General features: G+C 37.9%; 1 protein-coding gene across 1 annotated transcript; it reads right to left on the reverse strand.

Moving 5' to 3' along the window:
• Positions 1-1,144: 1,144 nt before the first annotated feature.
• On the reverse strand, positions 1,145-26,566 carry LOC132180396 (A-kinase anchor-like protein). Its single transcript, XM_088516256.1, has 39 exons — positions 24,929-26,566; positions 24,354-24,780; positions 23,541-23,695; positions 23,118-23,393; positions 20,912-23,026; positions 20,234-20,548; positions 19,973-20,131; positions 19,565-19,879; positions 19,296-19,454; positions 18,965-19,201; positions 18,691-18,849; positions 18,283-18,597; positions 18,004-18,162; positions 17,596-17,910; positions 17,325-17,483; positions 16,917-17,231; positions 16,630-16,788; positions 16,231-16,536; positions 15,937-16,083; positions 15,529-15,843; positions 15,256-15,414; positions 14,117-15,163; positions 13,518-13,805; positions 13,303-13,422; positions 10,602-13,199; positions 10,335-10,493; positions 9,936-10,241; positions 9,670-9,828; positions 9,279-9,584; positions 8,993-9,139; positions 8,585-8,899; positions 8,309-8,467; positions 7,170-8,216; positions 6,568-6,855; positions 6,353-6,472; positions 3,699-6,251; positions 3,397-3,567; positions 3,093-3,314; positions 1,145-2,402 (listed from the first exon to the last, which is right to left on the reverse strand). The coding sequence occupies exons 1-39, from the start codon at positions 26,531-26,533 to the stop codon at positions 1,692-1,694; spliced, it is 18,987 nt and encodes a 6,328-aa protein (XP_088372382.1). The 5' UTR covers positions 26,534-26,566; the 3' UTR covers positions 1,145-1,691.
• Positions 26,567-27,432: the final 866 nt, after the last annotated feature.

Genomic DNA, 27,432 nt, shown 5'->3' on the forward strand with positions numbered 1-27,432 from the left:
TAATAAAAAAACACCTTAAAACATATTACAGAGTCGATGTCTTTTAAACCTTTTTGGAGGCCGTTTTTTCTTAAACCCATCCCACAAGCCCAAAAACAGATCACGTTTAAAAAAAAAAAGAAGAAGAAAAAAAAAAGCCCAAAAACAGAAAAAGGAAAAGATTTGAGTCTATCTGGACGGCGTCTTCTCTAACGAACATGTGTTCACTTGGCGCGCAGTAATTCCAGTACCCAATTCAGCTTCAAACAGGGTAACGGAACTCTAAATTTTCAAACTCAGTTTGAATTGGCGTTCTGTAAAGAGGACTCTGGACTCTGAAGCTTTCACTTTTGCCGGTTCTTCACTGCCTAACGAGCCCACCATATGGTCAGTTTCCAAACCACCTCTACTTGTTACCTTTATTTACTGCCTGGCCCCCTTATGACTGACTATCATGAATTCCACAAAAATCAGACTAATTAATGGAAATACCATCCGTATTGGCATTTTTGGACACATTGTATTTGGGTTTTGTCGTAGTTTAGATTGATGCCTTGTGGAAAATGTATATTTATACTTGAATTCTGATAGTTAATCCAATTCAGTTTGATCCGTATCAGCTTATGGTTTCGTATTGATCGGTGTTTTATTCATCTACATGTAATGTCCGAACTTGGTCTTGTCGGAGTCGAAGTTTCTGCTTCACGCATAGCCTTCCCATCGGCCTAGCTCGCTCTTTCTGTTTTAGCCCTCCCTGTGGTCAATTTTTTTACCTCATGGCTGCTTATTAATAGTCTATCGTTGTTTCTCAGGATGAGACAATAAGTTTTGTCTCAATATTAAGTTACCGTTTATCCCAAAAGCTTGAGCCGAGAGAAAACGTGAATTAAATAGTTAATTACTATTTTTAACACTTCTCTTTACATGTGGGTTCAAACTATCCCTCAATAAGTTAAGCCCAACACGTGAAATATTCAATTGAAATGGGAGGTGAATTATGAAGATAAGGTTTGAATTGATACCACGTTAAATCAATTAAATCAACACTTAACCAATAAGTTTAAGGTGTGAGTTTAATCATTTAGTTAACATTTTGACAAATCTTAGCCCTTATGGGTTTTTGATACTTATGAGTTATGACGTGCTACATCTTCAGGGTTGTGGCTTATGCTTCAAATATCCTTCATACAAGCAAGTAACCAAATTGATTTACATAATGGTCTTTGGATATTTGTCTGAGCATAATATATTTTACAATATGGACATTGAGGCTATACTATCATGTAATTGTTGGATTGACTCTGTACAAATGTCAAATAATGAATCTGAACTTATTCAAGCTGCACAAATACACACCACACTCCCTAATAATTTGTTTACATTCTCTCCACCATCTCTGCCTCCTCCCTATTGGAAGGTTAGGAATGTTTACAGAACTGCCAACTTCTGCGCCCACAATATGACAAAATGGGCCGTTTTTATATCCTTTTTGGCTACATTCCCATATCCTTGCCTTCTCCCTTTTCCAGTGGCAACCCCCCCTCTTTGGTAATTTCTTCCCTCCTCCCATCTTACTCAAGAAGTTAAAAAAAGGCACACCACAATCAAACCTCAGTGATATTATCAAAACATCAAACTAAGAACAAGCCCTTGTACATAACTGTCTCTGCATTCGACTTTTTGCAACTGCCGGAATCATCTACATCCTTGTTTCATTTGGGTGATTGTGTCTTTGGATGAGAAGACTTACCGGTAATGGCCTTCTTCACCTTGGAAATTGAATGCTTGACCTTTGACCCAACACCAGATAGGATACTATGAGACTTCTTGTGTGCAACCTTAACATCAATATCTTTAGAGGCTTCTACCATGACTGGAGCGTCAGAGTCTGGATCTGTTCTTTTGTGTTCATCTCCTTCCTCTTCGTCTGTTTTTGCTTTGCCAAATTGAGTGGTTTCTGCTTCTTCATTTTGCATTTCTGCTTTGCTGAGCATTGGGTGTCTCTCCTTTGTCAAGTCTTTAGCCACTTGCGGATTTTCTTTCATAGATTTCTGCATGAGGTCGGATAATGAAAACTTAGCTGACTCCTCAGTTATTTTTTCACCTGAATCAACCATTCTTTTTTCTCCTTGACATTCAACTCCTCTCACTTCTGCATCAACTTCTGTAGCTTTTACAGGTCTTGTACGTTCTGTTTCAACTTTTTGCAAGGTTTCATCGATTGGGTGCTGTAGCACTGGTGGAACATCTTCATGGCCTGTTGAAATTTTTGGCTCTGTGCTCTCACTGGGACCTGCTTCTGAAATCTTTGTTTGAGATGCTGCATAAGAGGTCATCCCTAGCTGCTGAATGTTTTGATTGATTTCAGTGACTTCTGAAAATCCCGTGGTGCCTTCTCCTTGTGATATCTCTACACCCGCTTCCTGCATATAAGATAAATCAAAAAGCTTTTCAATTTGATCCTTTCCATTCAACTTCTTTACTTGATGTTTAGGCTCCAGTAAGTTCTTGAAATAATTAGTGGAATGGTCCTACACCATTGGTGAAAACTGAATAATGGCTTCCATTAGTCACATTCCAGGCATATCTTTGTTCTTTTCAAGGTCGAAATGGCGGTTGAAGTTATTTCCTTGTGATTGGTTACAAATCTCTGGGTTTTTTTTCTTTTCTTTTTTTGAGATTATAGAAGTAACTTATACAGCAGTAAGGCACCTCATTTTTCATAGGGGAAAAAGAAAAAGAGAAAAAGGAGCAAGTTGATCTTGAGTGCAGGAATCCATGTGGTTGGCTTCTATAATTATTAAATTATCTATTTATTATGGTCAGGCTCTTCAGGGAAAAAAGAAATTAAAGCTCTTGTCAAATATGATTTCTTCAGAACATTCTTTATAAAATAATCAGCAAAAATTCTCACTGATCATTTTGTTTAGAGCAAAAACATGTGCAAGATCACTGTAGCTGTGTCATTTGTAGTATTTCTGTGGAGATACCATACAAAAAATTAAAGCCATAATATTAGAATCCATTTTGTTCTCTAACCTTTTAACATTTTTTAAGAAAAAAATTATGTTTTGATGTGAAGGAAGAAGGAGGGGAGTTGAAGGTAATCTAACCTTTTCTCCTGGAGTTATGACTTCTGGTGTCCCCTTCATGAGATTTGTTTCACCACTCTGATGTTCAAGTTCCAGTTTAACTGCTGCCTCCTCGACATTCTTTCCCTTTGCTTCATCTGGAAAGCTCTCCGTTGCATTGTCATCCTCAACAGTTCTATCTTCAGCTGTAATCTTCTTTTCAATGCTTTCACTTGCACTGCCCTTGTCAATTATTTCAGACGGCTGTATAATAGATAAAAGCTCCAGCTTTACATTTCAACAGAAGCAGGAAACAGAGAAAAATTAATAAAATTTAACTATGTACCCTGAATACTTCATGCTGGTTCACATTTGTTGTGGCTTTAAATGTTTTATTTGTATCCTCTGCTAGATATTCTTCTGTCTTTGATTCATCTCCTTGATGGCTCTCTATAGTTGTTTCTTCGCCAGGATAAACTGATTTAGAATCCATGGAAACTTCCTTATCCTCTGGGACCTGTTATATTTTCCCACACAGAGAACAGGTTTTTAATATAGAAATATTTCAGAAAAGCGAGAAGAAAGGAAAGTGAGAAAAAAAAAATCCAAAGCTGTATGAAATAATAAATCATGATATAGTTCTCTGACCCCTTCAATAGAAACTTCATTCTTTGATTTTTGATTTGCTTCAGCTGTTTTCTTGCACTGACTCTCTTCAGTCTTCAAATTTATTACTACTGCCTCAAGATGCTTTTCACTGATATCTTCTGATTTGGTGAGTACTTCATGACTCTGGACTTCTGACACGTGATCAGAAGCCTTTTTACTTATCTCAAAGTTGTGATTGGAGGCTTCCTCAATTGGTCTTGTTGGTTCTTTGATTTCCTCACTTTCTGATGGAGAATCAGCATATTTGATCTCTTCTTTTTCTTGAGGCTCTAGTTTTGAAGCTTGATCCAGAGTGATGCTTTCTTCCTTTCGTACTTCATTTGAGATGTCCCTCGGTATGGCTTTGCCACTTTCAAGCCCCACTGTGGGGACTTCAAACTCCCTGAGCTCTTCCTTTTTAAAGCATGTCCCTTCTGTTGTCTTTGCAGCAGATGAATCATCAATACTCTTAGTACCTAGTGTTTGAACTTCCTTCGTGCTCTCTTGTTCTGTCCTCTCAACTGTGGTTGTAGTTCCATGCTCCTGTTCCCTGGAAAGAACTGAAGAAGATAGAGTTTGAAGTTGCTCACTCAACATCCCTGCCGGGAGAGTCTGATCAGCAATGACTCCATCTTCGCTAACTGCTTCAACTTCTAGAGCTTTAGGTTTTGACATTGTTTCTGAAGTTTCTTTGACATCTTCAATATCAGTTGCATCCAGCTTCTCTACTTTTAGGCTTTGCCCAGTTTCATCAGTTTCTTTAACACTCTGATATTTGGACTCGAAAACTGAATCAGAAGTTGTTTCGGTTTCCTCAACTCCATGTGCATCTAGACTTTCCAGAGTTTCACCTTCTTTCTCTGCATTTTCGCTAATCATATTTGGGAGTTGAGATGGCAAGTTAGAGGAAGTTTCTTCGAGCTTCATGCTAGCAACTTCTTCAGCCAGTGGACTGGACTCCATTATAATTGTTTCTTGACATCTCTCATGTGAGATAATATCTTTTGTTGACATGTCATGCAGCTGAGGTTCCCCTGAGCTTGATTCAGCTGTTACCATTTCTGCATTTGCATTTTCAGTTTTGTCACAACTATTATCCACTTCCACTATGATTTCCTCTTTAATATTTTCTAATGATTCTTCAGCTACTGTGGTGGAGACATCCACAAGCTTCACAATACCTTCATCCTGTACCTTTTCTTCTGAGCTAATGTGTACTTCATGACTGTGAACATCCAACACAGGTTCAAAAGCTTTTTCACTTATGTCAAAGCTAATATTGGAGGGTTCCTCGATTTGTCTTGTCAGTTCTCCAGTTTTCTCACTTTCTGATAAAGCATGGGAGTATTTTCTCTCTTCGTTTTCTTCAGTCCCCAACTTTCTAGCTCCATCTGATGTGCAACATTCTTCCTTATTTAATTTATTTGAGCTGTCCATCTGTATCTCTTTGTTGATTTCAATCCCCAATTTGGAGACATTGAGTTCCCTGGGCTCCTCTTGCTCCAAGCATGTCTCTTCTGTTGCCTTTATTGCTGAAGAATTGTTGATATTCTTGTTGTCTGCTTCCCTTGTGCTTTCTCCTTCTGTCTTCTTGAATGCTGTTGTAGTTCCATGCTCCTGTTCCCTGGAAAGCATTGTGGAAGATAGTGTTTGGAGTTGCTCTTCCTTTTGCAGGCACATATCTTCTGTAGCCTTTGTGGCAGAAGAATCATCAATTTTCTTATCATCAAGCATCTCCCCTTCCCTTGTTTTTATTGCTTCTGTCTCCTTGACTATGATTGTAGGTCCACGCTCCTGTTCCAAGGAAAGCAATTCAGAAGATGGTGTTTGAAATTGCTCTTCTAACTTCCCAGTAGGGAGAGTCTGATCAGCAGTGATTTCATCCTCAGTAATTGCTTCAATGCCTAGAAATTTAGATTCAGACACTGTTCCAGAGGCTTCTTTGATTGCTTCTTCAGTTCCATCTGCATCCAGCTTTTCCACTCTTAAACTTTGCCCAGTTTTATCAGTTTCTTCAACACCGTGATATTTGGACTGGAAAACTGTTTTGGTTTCCTCAACTTCATCTGCATTTGGTTCGTCCAGAGTTACACTCTCTTTCTCTACATTTTTGTGATCCGTATTCGGTAGTTGAGACACCAAGCTAGAGGAGGTTTTCTCAGGTTTCTTGCTGCCAACTTCTTCAGCTTGTGGACACTGGTTAGTTTTGATTGTTTCTAAACTCTCATCTGAGCTAGTGTCCTTTACATGTTTGTCATCCATCTGAGCTTCCCCTGAGCTTGATTCTGCTGCTACCACAGTTGCATTGTCATTCTTGTCATGAAAATCATCCACTTGCACTTTGATCTCCTCTTTAATCTTTTCTTCTGTATCTTCATCTACAGGCTTAAGACTACCTTCATCTTGTATCTTTTCTTCTTCTGGTGCTTTTGTACCAGGTGCTTCTTCCTCCCTTGTTGGGTCTTCTTCAATACCTGTGTTCAGTGTTGCTGTCTGCTCATTGAAGTTTGTTGCCTTAAGATTCTCAGTTGATTCTGGGCCAGAGTCTTTCACCTGTTTATCAAATAACATTTCAAATCAATGTTTGGAGGAAGAAGAAAAAGAAGCAGCATGTGATGTATATAACATAGAATCTCTATACTAATTTAACTCACCTTCTCAAGAATTTCATCTCCAACAGATACCGTATGAATTTCCGTCAAGTCGCTCTCTCCATGTATGGCATGTTCTTTGATGCTTTCACTTCCATCAACTTTCTCAACTCCCTCATGCACCTGTTCAATAATTTTAATATCAACAGAGCAAATAGAACCTTGGGAAATCACTCATGGAAAAGAAATTATGACTATGTGTGAGTTGATCTCCTAACCTCTTCAGTAGCAATGACATTGGTAATGGTCTCTTTTGCATATTGTGATACATTAATTTGATCTTCAGCCTCCAATTGGGGCTGCATTGCCATTTTTCTCTCCGTTTCATGTTGAACTTGTCCAATAATTTGTCGTTCAACAAATTTGGAATTCCAATCCTGAACGTCATTGCTGCTCTCCTCAGTTTGACCCTTGCTGGTTTGAGGGAATGTTTCATCGCTTTGATCTTTGCTCACTGATTTGGAGACAAAATCAAACTTTTGACCAAGATCAGCTGATTCAAGATTCTGTTCCAGACCAATATATTAGTAAAAAGCTTAATGTAGTTCGTTGTAGAAAGAGAAATATATTGGTGGTGCTTTGATTTGATTCCATAGAGAAAGAGAAATAAACAACAGAAACAAATATGAACATCTGAGTTAGTCATGTGAGATGGAGTGTTCATGAAATCATGGGACAAATCAGTATTTGTGGTTAATTGGCCCTTCAGTGATTCGTTGTAATAGTTACTAGCACCATATTATATCAAATAAGGAAGCCATTTTAATTAAGTAATTTGTTTATTGCTTAGTCAATAGAGAGTGATGTAATTTATGTTTACCTTCTCTACTAAAAGTTTGTTGCCTTTGGAGTTTGTTGGCTCACATTCATGGCTACCAGTACCTGCTTCCAAGTCAGCTGATCCTTTCTCTACTACAACACCAGTTAAGCTTTCTTCAAAGTTCTGAACGGAGTCCTCTTGTTCCAGGATAGCCTTTTCACTATTTTTACACGTACCAACTGCTACAGTCTTTAACGCCTCATGAGATGGATTTTCATCTTTCTCAGTCTCCAAATTGCATATCTCAGTTTGACCTGCTAATTCACCAGTTTCTCCGCTCTTTGAGATCTCCTCATCTTCTGTATCATAGCTATTTTTTTCATTGTGTAGCTCGGGGGCCATATGTAACTCTGTATCCTTGTGCTCTTGAACTTCTTCAATAGCACCCTCCTTCCCATCATCTGAAGACAGCAATTCAGTGAGATCTTTTGATTTAATGGATTCATCTCCCTTTTGTGTTGACTTCTCATCTATTTTCTGCACACTAGAAGGACTTTTCACATTTTCATGAGTGATTTCATCTCTTAGTGGAGTCTCACCAATGGTCAATTCTATTTCATTGTCAATTACTCTGGCAGGAGCTTTATCCTCCATTTGATGCTCAAGTTTTTCTCCACCTTCGTCTACCAATGGTAAAATATCATTGTCCTTATTCACTTCTGAGTTGAAATATTCCTTTGGCTTCACATCAATATTCACACTCTCTAAGCTAGTTCCTTCTGTTTCAATGGTTGCTAGATCCTTCCCATCAGGAGAAATATCGGAGCTTTTGACTTGGTCAATGTTTTCTAGTTCGGCTTCTTTCAAGCTTGCTTCTTCACTCACAACGATTAGAGATGTAGAGTCAAAGTCATTAATAATCTTTTCTTCTTGTTTCAGGGTTTCTTCTTTGATCTCTTCCTCAGACACTTCAGGCACTTTTGGTATAGTCAAAGCACTGAAGTCCTTATTTGATTCTGCACGATCCTGTAAGGTCCTTGATTTTGTTTCCTCTATCAAATCTATTGCTTCAATTTGTTCTATGAACTCCAAATTTGTGCCTTTGACCTGTTAAAAAAATAAAGCACTGATTGAACAATTGAAATGGACAATAAAAAGAATATTTTGGGAACCGTTCAGATTTTGCATACAATTCTGACCTCTTCTTTTAACTTTGCTGCATCACTTTCGTCTTCCTTTAAGGTTTCTTTTGCTGAGACTTCTCCAACTGATGAAGAGAGGTCTTCATTTGCTGGTTTCTCTGTGTTCAATTCTTCTGCATTTGTACTTGAGGCTGCTGTCTCTGATTCCCTAGATTCCTATTAAAAAAGAAAAAGAGAGAGAGAGAGAGAAAGAGTAAAGAAAGGGTTGCTACTTATAGAAGAACACACATATAAAGTCATTTTTAAAGCACAAAATTTGAATCCAATTCCAACCTGATCTTCTTCGTAGATTTCTTTATTCTCAAAGCTTTTGATTTGTTCATTGTTTTCTGGTTCGGCTTCTTTCAAGCATGCTTCTTCACTCACAACGGTTGTAGATGCAGAGTAAGAGTCATTAATAATGTTTTCTTCTTGACTCAAGGTTTCTTCTTTAATCTTTTCCTCAGACACATCAGGCACATTTGCTATAGTCAAAGCACTGAAGTCCTTCTCTAGCTCTACACAATCCTGTAAGGTCTCCGATTTTGTTTCCTCTGTTAAATCTATTGTCTCAATTTGTTCTATAAACTCCAAATTTGTGCCTTTGACCTATTAAACAAATAAAGCACTGAGTCAACAACTGAAAATGGTCACAAATTAAATGATTTTGGGAACCATTCTGATTTTGTTTACAAAGATGACCTCTTCTTTTAACGTCGTATCCTCACTTTCGTCTTCCTTTAAGCTTTCTTTTGCCAATACTTCTCCAATTGAAGAAGAGAGGTCTTCATTAGATGGTTTTTCTGTGTTTGACTTATTTGAAACTATTGTCTGTGATCCCCTAAATTCCTATTAAAAAAGGAAAAAGTTTATTTTATTTTTTTTAAAAAAAAGAATAGAAAAAAAAAAAAGAGAAAGGTTTTCTACTTATTGAAAAACACACCGATGAAGTATTTTTTAAAGCTTAAAATTTATATCCAAGTCCAACCTGATCTTGTTTAGAGGTTTCTTTGTGATCAGAGCTTTGGACTTGCTCGTTGTTTACTGCTTCAGCTTCTTTCAAGCATGCTTCTTCACTCACAACCATTGCAGATGCAGAGTAAGAGTCATTAATAATGTTTTCTTCTGGACTCAAAGTTTCTTCTTTAATCTCTTCCTCAGACACATTTGTTATGGTCAAAGCATTGAAGTCCCTATTTCGCTCTGCGGGATCCTGTAGGGTCCCTGATTTTGTTTCCTCCGTCAAATCTATTTCCTGAATTTGTTCTACGAACTCCAAATGTGTGCCTTTTACCTGATAAGCAAATATAGCACTAAGTCAATAGCTGAAAATTGACACAAATATTTTGGGAACATTTCAGATTGTGTACAAAGTTGACCTCTTCTTTTAATTTCGTTGCATCACTTTCGTGTTCCTTTATGATTTCTTTTGCTGAGACTTCTCCAACAAATGAAGAGAGATCTTCATTAGCTGGTTTCTCTGTGTTCAATTTTTCTGCATTTGTACTTGAGGCTGCTGCCTCTGATTCCCTAGATTCCTATTAAAAAGAAGAGAGAGAGAGAGAGTAAAGAAAGAGTTGCTACTTATAGAAGAACACACATATGAAGTCATTTTTAAAGCACAAAATTTGTATCCAAGTCCAACCTGATCTTCTTCGGAGATTTCTTTATAATTAAAGCTTTTGATTTGCTCATTTTTTTCTGGCTCGGCTTCTTTCAAGCTTGCTTCTTCACTCACAACCATTGCAGACGCAAAGTAAGAGTCATAAATAATACTTTCTTCTTGACTCAAGGTTTCTTCTTTAATCTCTTCCTCAAGCACATTTGTTATAGTCAAAGCATTGAAGTCCCTATTTCGCCCTCCGCAATCCTGTAGGGTCCCTGATTTTGTTTCCTCAGTCAAATCTATTGCCTGAATTTGTTCTACAAACTCCAAATCTGTGCCTTTGACCTGATAAGCAAATAAAGCACTCAGTCAATAGCTGAAAATTTACACAAAATTGAATATTTTTAAAACATTTCAGATTTTGTATACAAAGTTGACCTCTTCTTTTAACTTCGTTGCATCACTTTCGTCTTGCTTTAAGATTTCTTTTGCTGAGACTTCTGCAACTGATGAAGAGAGGTCTGCATTCACAGGTTTCTCTGTGTTCACTTTTTCTAGATTTGTACTTGAGACTGCTGTGTTTGATACCCTAGATTCCTATAAAAAAAGAAGAGAGAGGGAAAGAGTAAAGAAATGGTTGCTAGTTATATAAGAACACACATATGAAATCATTTTTAAAGCACAAAATTTGAATGCAAGTGCAACCTGATCCTCTTTGGAGATTTCTTTATAATCATGATATAGTTCTCTGACCCCTTCAATAGAAACTTCATTCTTTGATTTTTGATTTGCTTCAGCTGTTTTCCTGCACTGACTCTCTTCAGTCTTCAAATTGATTACTACTGCCTCAAGATGCTTTTCACTGATATCTTCTGATTTGGTGAGTACTTCATGACTCTGGACTTCTGACACGTGATCAGCAGCCTTTTCACTTATCTCAAAGTTGTGATTGGAGGCTTCCTCAATTGGTCTTGCTAGTTCTTTGATTTCCTCACTTTCTGATGGAGAATCAGCATATTTGATCTCTTCTTTTTCTTGAGGCTCTAGTTTTGAAGCTTGATCCAGAGTGATGCTTTCTTCCTTTTGTACTTCACTTGAGATGTCCCTTGGTATGGCTTTGCCACTTTCAAGCCCCACTGTGGGGACTTCGAACTCCCTGAGCTCTTCCTTTTTAAAGCATGTCCCTTCTGTTGTCTTTGCAGCAGAAGAATAATCGATACTCTCAGTACCTAGTGTTTGAACTTCCTCCGTCCTCTCTTGTTCTGTCCTCTCAACTGTGGTCGTAGTTCCATGCTCCTGTTCCCTGGAAAGAACTGAAGAAGATAGAGTTTGAAGTTGCTCACTCAACATCCCTGCTGGGAGAGTCTGATCAGCAATGACTCCATCTTCGCTAACTGCTTCAACTTCTAGAGCTTTAGGTTTTGACAATGTTTCTGAAGGTTCTTTGATTTCTTCTATATCAGCTGCATCCAGCTTCTCTACTTTTAGGCTTTGCCCAGTTTCATCAGTTTCTTTAACACTCTGATATTTGGACTCAAAAACTGAATCAGAAGTTGTTTCGGTTTCCTCAACTTCATGTGCATCTGGACTATCCAAAGTTTCACCTTCTTTCTCTGCATTTGCACTAATCATATTTGGGAGTTGAGATGGCAAGTTAGAGGAAGTTCCTTCAAGCTTCATGCTAGCAACTTCTTCAGCCAGTGGACTAGACTCCATTATAATTGTTTCTTGACATCTCTCATGTGAGATAATATCTTTTGTTGACATGTCATGCAGCTGAGGTTCCCCTGAGCTTGACTCTGCTGTTACCACTTCTGTAGTTGCATTTTCAGTTTTGTCACAACTATTATCCACTTCCCCTATGATTTCCTCTTTAATATTTTCTAATGATTCTTCAGCTACTATGGTGGAGACATCCACAAGCTTCACAATACCTTCATCCTGTACCTTTTCTTCTGAGCTAATTAGTACTTCATGACTGTGAACATCCAACACAGGTTCAAAATCTTTTTCGCTTATCTCAAAGCTAAGATTGGAGGGTTCCTCGAATTGTCTTGTTAGTTCTCCAGTTTTCTCACTTTCTGATAAAGCATGGGAGTATTTTCTCTCTTCGTTTTCTTCAGTCTCCAATTTTGTAGCTCCATCTGATGTGCAACATTCTTCCTTATTTAATTTATTTGAGCTGTCCATCTGTATGTCTTTGTTGATTTCAATCCCCAATTTGGAGACATTGAGTTCCCGGGGCTCCTCTTGCTCCAAGCATGTCTCTTTTGTTGCCTTTATTACTGAAGAATTGTTGATATTCTTGTTGTCTGCTTCCCTTGTGCTTTCTCCTTCTATCTTCTTGAATGCTGTTGTAGTTCCATGCTCCTGTTCCTTGGAAAGCAATGTGGAAGATAGTGTTTGGAGCTGCTCTTCCTTTTGCAGGCACATCTCTTCTGTATCTTTCGTTGCTGAAGAATCATCAAGCATCTCCCCTTCCCTTGTTTTTATTGCTTCTGTCTCATTGGCTATGATTGTAGGTCCATGCTCCTGTTCCAAGGAAAGCAATTCAGAAGATGGTGTTTGAAATTGCTCTTCTAACTTCCCAGTAGGGAGAGTCTGATCAGCAGTGATTTCATCCTCAGTAACTACTTCAATGCCTAGAAATTTGGATTCAGACACTGTTCCAGAAGCTCTTTTGATTGCTTCTTCAGTTCCATCTGCATCCAGCTTTTCCACTATTAAACTTTGCCCAGTTTTATTAGTTTCTTCCACACCGTGATATTTGGATTGGAAAACTGCGCTGGAAATTGTTTTGGTTTCCTCAACTTCATCTGTACCTGGTTCATCCAGAGTTACACTCTCTTTCCCTACATTTTTGAGATCCATATTTGGTAGTTGAGACACCAAGCAAGAGGAGGTTTTCTCAGGTTTCTTGCTGCTAACTTCTTCAGCTTGTGGACACTGCTCAGTTTTGATTGTTTCTAAACTCTCATCTGAGCTAGTGTCCTTTACATGTTTGTCATCCATCTGAGCTTCCCCTGAGCTTGACTCTGTTGCTACCACAGTTACATTGTCATTCTTCTCATGCAAATCATCCACTTGCACTTTGATCTCCTCTTTAATCTTTTCTTCTGTATCTTCATCTGCAGACTTAAGACTACCTTCATCTTGTATCTTTTCTTCTTCTGGTGCTTTTGTACCAGGTGCTTCTGCCTCCCTTGTTGGATCTTCTTCAATTCCTGTGTTCAGTGTTTCTGTCTGCTCATTGAAGTCTGTTGCCTTAAGATACTCAGTTGATTCTGGGCCAGAGTCTTTCACCTGTTTATCAAATAACATTTCAAATTATTGTTCGGAGGATGAAGAAAAAGAAGCAGCATGTGAGATGTTTATAACATAGAATCTCTATACTAATTTAACTCACCTTCTCAAGTATTTCATCTCCTGCAGATACCGTATGAATTTCCTTCAAGTCGCTCTCTCCATGTATGGCATGTTCTTTGATGCTTTCACTTCCATCAACTTTCTCAACTCCCTCATGCACCTGTTCAATAATTTTAATATCAACAGAGCAAATAGAACCTTGGGAAATCACTCATGGAAAAGAAATTATGACTATGTGTGAGTTGATCTCCTAACCTCTTCAGTAGCAATGACATTGGTAATGGTCTCTTTTGCATATTGTGATACATTAATATGATCTTTAGCCTCCAATTTGGGTTGCATTGCCATTTTTCTCTCCGTTTCATGTTGAACTTCTCCAATAATTTGTCGTTCAACAAATTCGGAATTCCCATCCTGAATGTCATTGCTGCTCTCCTCAGTTTGACCCTTGTTGGTTTGAGGGAATGTTTCATCACTTTGATCTTTGCTCACTGATTCGGAGACAAAATCAAGCTTTTGACCAAGATCAGCTGATTCAAGATTCTGTTCCAGACCAATATATTAGTAAAAAGCTTAATGTAGTTCGTTGTAGAGAAGAGAAATATATTGGTGGTGCTTTGATTCCATAGAGAAAGAGAAATAAACAACAGAAACAAATATGAACATCCGAGTTAGTCATGTGAGATGGAGTGTTCATGAAATCATTGGACAAATCAGCATTTGTGGTTAATTGGGCCTTCAATGTTTCGTCTGTAATCGTTACTAACACCATATTATATCAAATAAGGAAGCCATTTAAATTAAGTAATTTGTTTATTGCTTACTCAATATAGAGTGATGTAATTTATGTTTACCTTCTTTACTAAAAGTTTTTTGTCTTTGGAGTTTGTCGGCTCACATTCTTGGCTTCCAGCACCTGCTTCCAAGTCAACTGTTCCTTTCTCTACTACAACATCTGTTAAGCAGTCTTCAAAGTTCTGAACAGAGCCCTCTTGTTCCAGGATAGCCTTTTCATTATCTTTACATGTACCAACTACTACAGTCTTTAACACCTCATGAGATGGATTTTCATCTTTCTGAGTCTCCAAATTGCATACCTCAGTTTGACCTGCTAATTCACCAGTTTCTCCGCTCTTTGAGATCTTCTCATCTTCTATATCATAGCTATTTTTTTCATTGTGTAGCTCTAGGGCCATATGTAACTCTGTATCCTTGTGCTTTTGAAGTTCTTGAATAGCACCCTCCTTCCCATCATCTGAAGACAGCAATTTAGTGAGATCTTTTGATTTAATGGATTCATCTCCCTTTTGTGTTGACTTCTCATCTGTTTTCTGCACATTAGAAGGACTTTTCACTTTTTCATGAGTGATTTCGTCTCTTAGTGGAGTCTCACCAGTGGTCAATTCTATTTCATTGTCAATTACTCTGGCGGGAGCTTTATCCTCCATTTGATGCTCAAGTTTTTCTTCACCTTCGTCTACCAATGGTAAAATATCATTGTCCTTATTCACTTCTGAGTTGAAATATTCCTTTTGCTTCACATCAATATTCACACTTTTTAAGCTAGTTCCTTCTGTTTCAATGGTTGCTAGATCCTTCCCATCAGGAGAACTATCGGAGCTTTTGACTTGGTCATTGTTTTCTAGTTCGGCTTCTTTCAAGCTTGCTTCTTCACTCACAACTATTACAGATGTAGAGTCAAAGTCATTAATAATCTTTTCTTCTTGCTTTAAGGATTCTTCTTTAATCTCTTCCTCAGACACTTCAGGCACTTTTGGTATAGTCAAAGCACTATAGTCCTTATTTGATTCTGCATGATCCTGTAAGGTCCCTGATTTTGTTTCCTCTGTCAAATCTATTGCTTCAATTTGTTCTATGAACTCAATATTTGTGCCTTTGACCTGTTAAACAAATAAAGCACTGATTCAACAATTGAAATGGACAATAAAACGAATATTTTGGGAACCATTCTGATTTTGTATACAATTCTAACCTCTTCTTTTAACTTTGTTGCATCACTTTCGTCTTCCCTTAAGATTTCTTTAGCTGAGACTTCTCCAACTAATGAAGATAGGTCTTCATTAGCTGATTTCTGTGTGTTCAATTCTTCTGCATTTGTACTTGTGGCTGCTGTCTCTGATTCCCTAGATTCCTATTAAAAAAGAAAAGAGAGAGAGAGAGAGAGAGTCAATAAGGGGTTGCTACTTATAGAAGAACACACATATGAAGTCATTTTTAAAGCACAACATTTGAATCCAAATCCAACCTGATCTTCTTCGTAGATTTCTTTATTCTCAAAGCTTTTGATTTGTTCATTGTTTTCTGGCTCGGCTTCTTTCAAGCCTGCTTCTTCACTCACAACGGTTGCAGAGGCTGAGTAAGAGTCATTAATAATGTTTTCTTCTTGACTCAAGGTTTCTTCTTTAATCTTTTCCTTAGATACATCAGGCACATTTGCTATAGTCAAAGCACTGAAGTCCTTTTCTGGCTCTGCATAGTCCTGTAAGGTCCCCGATTTTGTTTCCTCTGTCAAATCTATTGTCTCAATTTGTTCTATGAACTCCAAATTTGTGCCTTTGACCTATTAAACAAATAAAGCACTAAGTCAACAACTGAAAATGGACACAAAATAAAATATTTTGGGAACCATTCAGATTTTGTATACAAAGATGACCTCTTCTTTTAACGTCGTATCCTCACTTTTGTCTTCCTTTAAGCTCTCTTTTGCCGATACTTCTCCAATTGATGAAGAGAGGTCTTCATTAGATGGTTTCTCTGTGTTTGACTTATTTGAAACTATTGTCTGTGATCCCCTAAATTCCTATTAAAAAGGGAAAAAGATGATAAAAAAATAATAATAATAATAAAAAAAAAAAAATAAAAAAAAAAGAGAGAAAGGTTTGTTACTTATTGAAAAAAACACCGATGAAGTATTTTTTAAAGCTTAAAATTTATATCCAAGTCCAACCTGATCTTCTTTGGAGGTTTCTTTGTTATCAGAGCTTTGGACTTGCTCGTTGTTTACTGGTTCAGCTTCTTTCAAGCTTGCTTCTTCACTCACAACCGTTGTAGATGCAGAGTAAGAGTCATTAATAATGTTTTCTTTTGGACTCAAAGTTTCTTCTTTAATCTCTTCCTCAGACACATTTGTTATGGTCAAAGCACTGAAGTCCTTATTTGGCTCTGCACGATCTTGTAAGGTCCTTGATTTTGTTTCCTCTGTCAAATCTGTTGCCTCAATTTGTTCTATGAACTCCAAGTTTGTGCCTTTGACCTGTTAAACAAATAAAGCACCGACTCAATAACTGAAAATGGACACAAAACAGAATATTTTGGGAACCGTTCAGATTTTGTGTACAAAGTTGACCTCTTCTTTTAACTTCATTGCATCACTTTTGTCTTCCTTTAAGATTTCTTTTGCCGAGACTTCTCCAACTGATGAAAAGAGGTCTTCACTTGCTGGTTTCTCTGTGTTCAACTTTTCTGGATTTGTACTTGAGGCTGCTGTCTCTGATCCCCTAGATTCCTATTAAAAAGAGAGAGAGAGAGAGAGAGAGAGAGAGAGAGAGAGAAAGTGAAGAAAGGGTTGCTAGTTATAGAAGGACACGCATATGAAATTATTTTTAAAGTACAAAATATGAACGCAAGTCCAACCTGATCTTCTTCGGAGATTTCTTTATAATCAAAGCTTTTGATTTGCTCATTGTTTTCTGGTTCATCTTCTTTCAAGCCTTCTTCTTCACTCTCAACCGTTGTAGATGCAGAGTAAGAGTCATTAATAATGCCTTCTTCTTGACTCAAGGTTTCTTCTTTAATCTCTTCCTCAGACACCTCTGGCACATTTGTTATAGTCAAAGAATTGAAGTCCCTATTTCGCTCTGCGCAATCCTGTAGGGTCCCTGATTTTGTTTCCTCAATCAAATCTATTGCTTGAATTTGTTCTACGGACTCCAAATCTGTGCCTTTTACCTGATAAGCAAATAAAGCACCGAGTCAATAACAGAAAATGGACACAAAACATAATATTTTAGGAACCGTTAAGACTTTGTGTACAAAGTTGACCTCTTCTTTTAACTTCGTTGCATCACTTTCGTCTTCCTTTATAATTTCTTTTGCAGAGACTTGTTCAACTGATAAAGAGAGGTCTTCACTAGCTGGTTTCTCGGTGTTCAATTTTTCTGCATTTATACTTGAGGCTGCTGTCGCTGATTCCCTAGATTCCTATTAAAAAAGAAGAGAGAGAGAGAGAGAGAGTCATGAAAGGGTTGCTACTCATAGAAGAACACACATATAAAGTCATTTTTAAAGCACAAAATTTGAATCCATGTCGAACCTGATCTTCTTTAGAGATTTCTTTATAATCAAAGCTTTTGATTTGCTCATTGTTTTCTGGTTCAACTTCTTTCAAGCCTGCTTCTTTACTCACAACAGTTGCAGATGCAGAGTAAGAGTCATTAATAATGCTTTCTTTATGACTCAAGGTATCTTCTTTAATCTCTTCCTCCGACAGCTTAGGCACATTTGTAATAGGCAAAGCATTGAAGTCCCTATTTGGCTCTGCACACACTTGTAAGGTCTCTGATTTTGTTTCCTCGATCAAATCTATTGCCTCAATTTGTTCTATAAATTCCAAATCTGTGCTTTTCACCTGTTAAGCAAATAAAGCACTCGGTCAATAACTGAAAATTGACACAAAATAGAATATTTTGAAAACATTTCAGATTTTGTGTACAAAGTTGACCTCTTCTTTTAACTTGGTTGCATCACTTTCGTCTTGCTTTAAGATTTCTTTTGCTGAGACTTCTCCAACTGATGAAGAGAGGTCTGCATTAGCTGGTTTCTCTGTGTTCACTTTTTTTGGATTTGTACTTGAGGCTGCTGTCTCTGATCCCCTAGATTCCTATTAAGAAAGAAAAAAGAGAGAGAGAGAGAGAGAGAAAGTAAAGAAAGTGTTGCTAGTTATAGAAGAACACGCATATGAAATTATTTTTAAAGCACAAAATATGAACGCAAGTCCAACCTGATCTTCTTCGGAGATTTCTTTATAATCAAAACTTTTCATTTGCTCATTGTTTTCTGGTTCAGCTTCTTTCAAGCCTGCTTCTTCACTCACAACCATTGCAGATGCAGAGTAAGAGTCATTAATAATGCCTTCTTCTTGACCCAAGGTTTCTTCTTTAATCTCTTCCTCAGACACCTCAGGCACATTTATTATAGTCAAAGAGTTGAAGTCCCTATTTTGCTCTGTGCAATCCTGTAGGGTCCCTGATTTTGTTTCCTCAGTCAAATCTTTTGCCTGAATTTGTTCTACGAACTCCAAATCTGTGCCTTTTACCTAATAAGCAAATAAAGCATTGAGTCAATAACAGAAAATGGACACAAAACATAACATTTTGGGAACCGTTCAGACTTTGTGTACAAAGTTGACCTCTTCTTTTAACTTCGTTGCATCACTTTTGTCTTCCTTTATAATTTCTTTTGCTGAGACTTCTTCAACTGATGAATAGATGTCTTCACTAGTTGGTTTCTCTGTGTTCAAATTTTCTGTATTTGTACTTGAGGCTGCTGTCTCTGATTCCCTAGATTCCTATTAAAAAAGAAAAGAGAGAGAGAGAGAGAGGGAGTCATGAAAGGGTTGCTACTCATAGAAGAACACACATATGAATTCATTTTTAAAGCACAAATTTGAATCCATGTCGAACCTGATTTTCTTCAGAGATTTCTTTATAATCAAAGCTTTTGATTTGCACATTGTTTTCTGGTTCAACTTCTTTCAAGGCTTCTTCTTCACACACAACAGTTGCAGATGCAGAGTAAGAGTCATTAATAATGCTTTCTTCTTGACTCAAGGTTTCTTCTTTAATCTCTTCCTCAGACACCTTAGGCATATTTGTTATAGTCAAACCATCGAAGTCCCTATTTCGCTCTGTGCCTTTGACCTGATAAGCAAATAAAGCACTGAGTCAATAACAGAAATTAGAAACAAAAAATAGAATATTTTGGGAACCATTCAGATTTGTGTACAAAGTTCACCTCTTCTTTTAACTTCGTTGCATCCCCTTCGTCTTCCTTTAAGATTTCTTTTGCTGAGACTTCTCCAATTGATGAAGAGAGGTCTTCATTAGCCGGTTTCTCTGTGTTCAATTTTTCTGCATTTGTACTTGAGGCTGCTGTCTCTGATTCCCTAGATTCCTATTAAAAAAGAAGAGAGAGAGCGAGAGAGTAAATAAAGGGTTGCTACTTATAGAAGAACACACATATGAAGTAATTTTTAAAGCACAAAATTTGTATCCAAGTCCAACCTGATCTTCTTCGGAGATTTCTTTATAATCAATTCTTGTGATTTGCTCATTGTTTTCTGGCTCGGCTTCTTTCAAGCCTGCTTCTGCACTCACATCCGTTGCAGATGCAAAGTAAGAGTCATAAATAATGCTTTCTTCTTGACTCAAGGTTTCTTCTTTAATCTTTTCCTCAGACACCTCAGGCACATTTGTTATTGTCAAAGCATCGAAGTCCCTATTTGGCTGTGCACACACCTGTAAGGTCCCTGATTTTGTTTCCTCTGTCAAATTCATTGCCTCAATTTGTTCTACAAACCCCAAATCTATGCCTTTGACCTGCTAAGCAAATAAAGCACCGAGTCAATAACTGAAAATGGACACAAAACAGAATGTTTTGGGAACATTTCAGATTTTGTGTACAAAGTTGACCTCTTCTTTTAGCTTCGTTGCCTCACTTTCGTCTTCCTTTAAGATTTCTTTTGCTGAGACTTCTCGAACTGATGAAGAGAGGTCTTCATTAGCTGGTTTCTTTGTGTTCAATTTTTTTGCATTTGTACTTGAGGCTCCTGTATCTGATCCCTTAGATTCCTATTGAAAAAGAAGAGAGAGAGTAAAGAAAGGGTTGGTACTTATAGAAGAACACACATATGAAGTCATTTTTAAAGCGCAAAATTTTTATCCAAGTCCAACCTGATCTTCTTCAGAGATTTCTTTATAATCAAAGCTTTTGATTTGCTCATTGTTTTCTGGTTCAGCTTCTTTCAAGCCTGCTTCTTCACTCACAGCTGTTGCAGATGCAGAGTAAGAGTCATTAACAATGCTTTCTTTTTGACTCCAGGGTTCTTCTTTAATGTCTTCCTCAGACACCTCAGGCACATTTGTTATTGTCAAAGCATTGAAGTCCCTATTCGACTCTACACAATCCTGTAGGATCCCTGATTTTGTTTCTTCAGTCAAATCTATTGTCTCAATGTGTTCTACGAACTCCAAATTTGTGCCTTTGACCTGTTAAACAAATAAAGCATTGAGTCAACAACTGAAAATGCATACAAAACAGAAGATTTTGGGAACTGTTCTGATTTCGTGTACAAATTTGACCTCTTCTTTTAAATTTGTTGTGTCACTTTCATTTTCCTTTAAGCTTTTTTTTGCTGAGACTTCTCCAACTGTTGAAGAGAGGTCTTCATTAGTTAGTTTCTCTGTTTTCAAATTTTTTGGATTTGTACTTAAGGCTGTTGTCTCTGATCCGCTAGATTCCTATTGAAAAGAAAAGAGAGAGAGAGGGAGAGTAAAGAAAGGGTTTGTACTGATAGAAGAACACATATGTGAAGTTATTTTTAAAGCCCAAAATTTGTATCCAATTCCTACCTGATCTTTGGAGTTTTCTTGATTATCAAAGCTTTCGACTTGCTCATTGTTTTCTGGTTCGGCTTCTCTCAAGCCTACTTCTTCACTCACAACTATTACAGATGCAGAGTGAGAGTCATCAATGTTTTCTTCTTGCCTCAAGGTTTCTTCTTTAATCTCTTCCTCAAACACCTCAATTTGCTCTCTTGGTTCATCTTTCTGGAAGACCTGTTCCAAATCTTCTTCACCTTTTGCTGTTACCTTAGCACTATTTTCTGCAGGCTCAGCAAGCCTATTATTTTCATCATTGCCTTCAGCCATTTTTATTGAACATGTGTCCTCATCTCTTTTCTCTATTGAAGCTTCTGTTGGAATCGGGTTCTCATCTTCTCCCTGCAGACCTTCCTCTTGTTTCACTGGTGGAGTATTAAGAGTTTTTTCAGGGCTTTCAAGTTCAGGATCTGCGTCACATGCAATGCCCTCCCCTACTGCATCTTTCTGTAAAATATCTTCTGAATCTTCTTCCCCTTTTGGTTCTCCCTGTGCACTGTTTTCTCTGGCCTCATCTCCCACGTTAGTGTCATCTTTGTGTTCAGCCACTATGGCAGGAGATCCGTCCTCATCTTTATTCTCTATTGAAGCTTCTGTTGGAGCTAAGTTCTCACCTTTTCCTTGGAGGTCTTCCTCTTGGTTCACCAATAAATTATCAAGAACTTCTTCGGGGCTTTCAACTTCATGATTCCTTCCTTGTACAGGGTTCTCTTGTGGATCATCTTTCTGCAAGAGCTGTTCTGAATCTTCTTCACCTTTTGGTGTGACCTTTACACTATTCTCTGTAGTCTCAACTTGTTTGTTATTGTTATCATTGTCTTCATCCACTTTGACAGGAAATGTATCCTCATCAGTGTTCTCTATTGAAGTTTTTGTCGGAGCCAGGTTATCATCTTCTCCCTGTATACCTTCCTCTTGTTTCACTAATGAAATATCTAGATTATTTTCGGGGCTGTCAACATTGTGATTTGTCACACCTACAATGTTCTGTCCTGGTTCATCTATCTGCTGTGCCTTCTCTGAATCTTCTCCACCTTCTGGTGTTACCTTTGTACTGTTTTCTGTAGTCTCAGCTACTCCGTCAATATTATCATTGTCCCCAGCCACTTCAACGCAAGATACGTCCTCATCTCTTTTTTCTATTGCAGCTTCAGTTGGAGCTGGCTTCTTACATTCTCCCCGGAGGCCTTCCTCTTGTTTCACCAATGGATGATCAGGACAGTTTTCAGGGCTTTCAGCTCCATGATTTGTCTCACGTGCAATAATCTCTCCTGGTTCATCTTTTTGTAAAGTGTCTTCTGAAATTTCTTTACCTTCTGGTCTTGCCTTTGCACTGTTTTCTGTAGCCTCAGCTAGCCTGTTATTGTCAATGTTGTCCTCAGGAACTTTGACAGAAGACGTGTCCACATCTCTTTTCTCTGTTGAAGCTTCTGCTGGAGCCTGGTTCTCAATGTCTCCCTGCAAACCTTCCTTTGGTTTCACAGTATCAAGAATTTCTCCAGGGCTTTCACCTTCATGATTTGTCTCTCCTGGTTCATTGTTCTGTAAAACATAATCTGAATCTTCAACTTTGGGTACTACCTTTACACTGCTTTCTGTGGTTTCAGCTGGCCTGTTATTTTTGCCATTGTCTTCAGCCACTTTGATGAAAGATGTCTCCTCGTCTCTGCTTTCTATTGAACCTTCAGTTGAATCTAGGTCCTCACCACCTCCTTTTAGACCTTCCTTTTGTTTCACCAATGAAGTATGGAGAATATTTTCTGGGCTTTCAACTACAATGCTCTCCCCCGATTCATTTATCTCCAGTCCCTTCTCTGAATCTTCCTCACCTCGTAGTGTTACCTTTGCACTATTTTCTGTAGCCTCAGCTAGCCTGTTATTATCATTGTTGTCCTCAGCCACTTGGACAGAAGATGTGTCCTCGTCTCCATCCTTTGCTGAAGCCAGGTGCTTGGCTTCTTGCCAAAGGCCTTCCTCTTGTTTCACCAGTGAACCATAAGGAATTTTTCCTGGGCTTTCAACATCGTGAATTTTCTCATGTGCAAGGCTCTCACCTGTTCTGGCTGTCTGCAGCTCCTCAAAAATCTGCATTAGGATTTTAGTTTCAATTTTAAGTAAACAATTTAAGATTTTGAAAGGAAAACCAAGTTAGCCTTTTATTATAGAGAATGCTTACCTCTCCAGTAGATTTCTTTGCTTCCTTGTTATTATCTTCAAAGATCTGTACCAGACCTTCTCCAGTGGACTTTCGTGAGAGGTCATTGACATTGCCTTCTTTTATGATCTCTAAACTATCATCCTCTTCCCTTGACATTTTCGTTTCCTTTTCGTTGTCTTGATAGTTTTTTGTTTCTTTTTCAATTACTTTTGGTGTGACAAATGTAACATTGGCTTCTTCAATCTTTTCTTTATCAGCATCCCCACTGCCTTGTATCGTATGTCCATCATGCGCCTGTTTTAACAAAATGAAAACGAATTGAAAAAATATAGAAAATGAGATCTGGTGTGTGAATACATAGATACACACGCACATATATGCATGCATGTACATACATACATATGTATGTATCTAATTATAAAGTCTACATTGCAGTCAAACCTCTTCCTCTATTTTCTTCTCATCTTCACCACTGAAGTTTGATGCTGCTTCCTTAAGACTTTCCACTTGAATCGTAGCAGTCTCATCTCCAGTGTGTACAGTGCTGTAGACTTTAGTTGTGTCGTCTTCAAGTAAACCTTCTTCAGTATCATTACCTGCATTAGATGTTTGAGGATCATCATTTCCAGATCAAGCTGGTCTCTCCCTCTCTCCACACTCCCCCCATTCACACACCCCCCCACCCAAACCATTCCCCCCTCCCCCCCTGCTTATGCGTTGAGTGGTGAATACATATAGATACTTTGTCAGCAGTTAATAGTGACTGTGGCGTTACTGAAGTGCTGATGAGGCAGTGAACTTTGGTGTTTACTTATAGAAGTTAGGTCCCAGCTATCCTGCTAAGGACTATTCGTTATGTAATTACTTTGTTGATTATAGTTACCCAATAGGCAAAATTTTGAATGGTGATAAGCATGAGCATGGTTAACTGAAATAAATCTTCAATTCAGTTGACTGGGAAAGAGAACTATGGTGCATCCTTATTGAAGTATGGTCCCATCCTTGCTGCTGAAGCATCAAAAGTTATAAAATTCTTTTGTCAAGTATAAATATCTAAACAGGATAGAACTTTTTAGTGATCAAATCCCCTATATTGGAGATTAGTCACTTTTTAGTGTCCGTTATCACTCTATTGAGATCCTACATGCAGCAGCCAAAAGCTTGTGATCCACTTGCTTTATTTAACCTTTAAAATTTGTTGAAATTTTGAATTATCTAAGAGCAAACAATGGTTGAAGTTTTGAAACTACTCACTTTTTGTTGTGATTCTATGTATCTCTGTATCGATAGCTGCTTCCTTATTTGTCACCTCTGGCATGTTCGCCTCAGCAAATTTGTCCTCTATCTTTTCTTCAGAGTCTAGTCCATAAACTGTTTCAAGTTCCTTGATATTTTCTCTTGTTTTTGCAATCATTTCCATTCTTACTGTCCCTTCTGTACTTGTATGCTCTGATATTGTGCTTTCTGTGCTTTCATATGCTTCAGATGCATTTGCAACTTGCCTTTTCTCATGTACAGAGGTTCCATCTGATTTGCGAATTTGTTCATCAGTTCTTTCGCCTGCCACTTGTCCTGTTTCTTCATCCAATAAATGTCTAACATGTAAATCGTTCGCATTATTGTTTGGAATTTCATCTTCTGCACTTTCAGTCTTCTCATTTGCATCAATCAGTGGGAGATTCTGCGGCCAAAATAGAACATCAGAGATCTCTTCATCATCTATGGGAGAGAACTATTTACTTCAGTGAAATGAAAATAAAATACCAAAAAAGGGGTCCAGAATATACCATTCTGATAAAAAAAAAGAAAAAAAAAAGGGAAAATCTAACCTTTTGCCCAGGAATTTCATGTCCAATGATATCATAAGTAGCAGTTGGTTTGTCATCCTTCCTTTTCTCCTTGGAGCCATCTTCTGGATTTTCAAATTCAACATTTTCTCTTGAAACAGCTGTTTCAATCTCCTCAGAAATCACATTCAATGGTCTTTCAGGCTTCTCCTTTTCTGGTTCATGTTGCTGCAATAAGCTAAGCTCAGGGCTTCCCCCATGTTCTGTCGATGCCAGTTTGCTGTGCTCTATGGCTTCTATGAGTTCTGTTTTGTTGATGTTATCTTCATTCACTATGGCAGTAAATCCTTCGTTAGCTCTATTCTCCCCTGCTGAAGCCTCTGCTCTATCCAGGTCCTCACCTTTGCTCTGCATACCTTCCTCACATGCCATGGAGAAAGCATCGGGCTTTTTGCTATAATTTTCAACATCTTTGTCGCTTTCACTTGCAGAGCCATCAGCTTGTGCAATTTTCTCGTAGCTTTCCGCTTGGTTTATAACTTCTTTTGTACTATCAATGACAATATTTTCAACCCCAATTTTAGGGTCTAGTTTGAATATGTCAGAATTGTCTACTTCCTGCAAGTGCATCTCTTCTCTGACGAAGGGTGTATCTGAGCGGTTATTATTTTGCATTTCATCTTCAACTGGAGTCATATATTTCTCTTGCTTGTTTAATTCAGTTGTTTCTTGGTTTTTCTCTTCACATTCAATACTGGCGGCCTCTTTAGTCTTCTCTTCTACTTTGGGTCCATCTTCTTGTTGGCTTGCCGTGTATTTTGGTAGGGTGACAGATGACCCTTCAAGCTTGTCCTCAGCATCATCTCCAATATCTAAGGCTGCTTCTTTGTCATTCTGACTGTCTGGTCTTTCTGCTACAGTTGAAAAGGAGACATCTTCAATGCTATCACACGTGACATTATCTTTTTCAACCTTCTCATTTCCTATCTCTTCACTTGGCCTAATTGCTTCAGTACCCTTTTCCTCAGTCACCAAATCAGAGTAACTCTCATGTTCCTTGTTCTCTACTCCTTTCAAATTTGTTTCTCCAAGTTCTTCTTGAAAGAGTATGGTGGCAGTGGTAGAGGATTTGTCTATGGTTTCGGATTTGGTACATGGATCAGTCACTGTTTCAACATTTGTGTTTGAGCTTTCGACTGTCAAAACAGGGGTATGAACTGAGGCTTTATCATTTTGACCCACGGTTGCCTCAATTGTGCTGATAACTTGTTCGCTTGATTCTGCGTAACTACTTTTGTCCAACTTTGTCTCTCCAGCCTCATATTTCTGTGCACCCTTCATCTCTTTTTCAATACTTTGTGGAATTTCTTTAAAGGAAGCCTGTTGATTTGAGATTACTTCAACATTTTGGTCAAGGATGCTCTCATCCTTCAAAGTCCTGTATCCTTCAACATTGAGGTTTGCTTCTTCATTCGTTGCTATTGGTGAACTGGTTCCGATAACATCTAGTGTGTCATGGTTTTTGTTACTCTGTATTACCCTTTTGTTTGTCTCTTCCGTGGCTTCTTTTATCTCACTTCCTGTCTCTTCTCCAGCCTCAAATTGTTCAACTTTCTGGAGCTGCTTATCATCCTCTGCGATCACCATTTCTGCTTTACATGGTATTTCATCAGCCTGACAATTTTCTCATCTGTAGTCAATCAGGGACAGACCATGTCATATTTTTTATACAATATATATTATTCCCATTTAATATCATATCCTCCTTTTCCTCGTCTTCTTACTCTGTTCTTGTAATATTATTTTTTTATCTAGATTAAAGGAAACAACTGTGTCCAAACCTGTCAACTGTGCGTTGTGCATTTGACACTAGTTGATCACATGTCAGTCATTTTATGACATTAAAAGAACTTATTTTAAAATTTGTGTAGGTCTGTGTGTAACACATCCATGCATGTTAAAGGAATGCTGTGTTGGACACATAATCACCTTTGATGATGTCATATCTAACTGTTTGAACGAGTAGCACCGCATTGATTCATAAATAGAATGTACATTTATATTTGAATATATTTTTGGGAAATTTTTCTTTATAGGAAATATGTCCTGTCTTTGTTTCTCTTTTACCAAAACCATTCACTTCCTATAGAGTGTTGTTTATGATTACACTAAACACCAAGCTGAAACAGGCGCTTGTCTATTTGCTTGTTTCAACTTACTTTTAGGGAAAAGTTGTTGCAAGAGACTTTTTGGTTTCTTAAGGCAATGAGATGATGTAAACTGCTGTAAAAGCACCAAATTCAGGTCTTGCACTGCCAATAAAATTCCTACACTTTTTGTTTGGATCCTGTAAACTAGATGATCAGTATGAGATACTCACTTAAATAATAGGAATGTATCTTTGTTTTACTCTACAGTGCCACCTGTAACATGCTACTTTCTACTTTGCTATATTTGCTTGCTATGCCAATATAACTGACTACGTAACCCACTTCATTGCATTCCTGGTGTAATTCATTGATCCATTATTTCTATACCTATCTCAC

This window comes from Corylus avellana, chromosome 5 (genome assembly GCF_965113065.1).
Source record: "Corylus avellana chromosome 5, dhCorAvel1.hap1.2, whole genome shotgun sequence".
In the NCBI taxonomy this organism is placed as follows: Eukaryota; Viridiplantae; Streptophyta; class Magnoliopsida; order Fagales; family Betulaceae; genus Corylus; species Corylus avellana.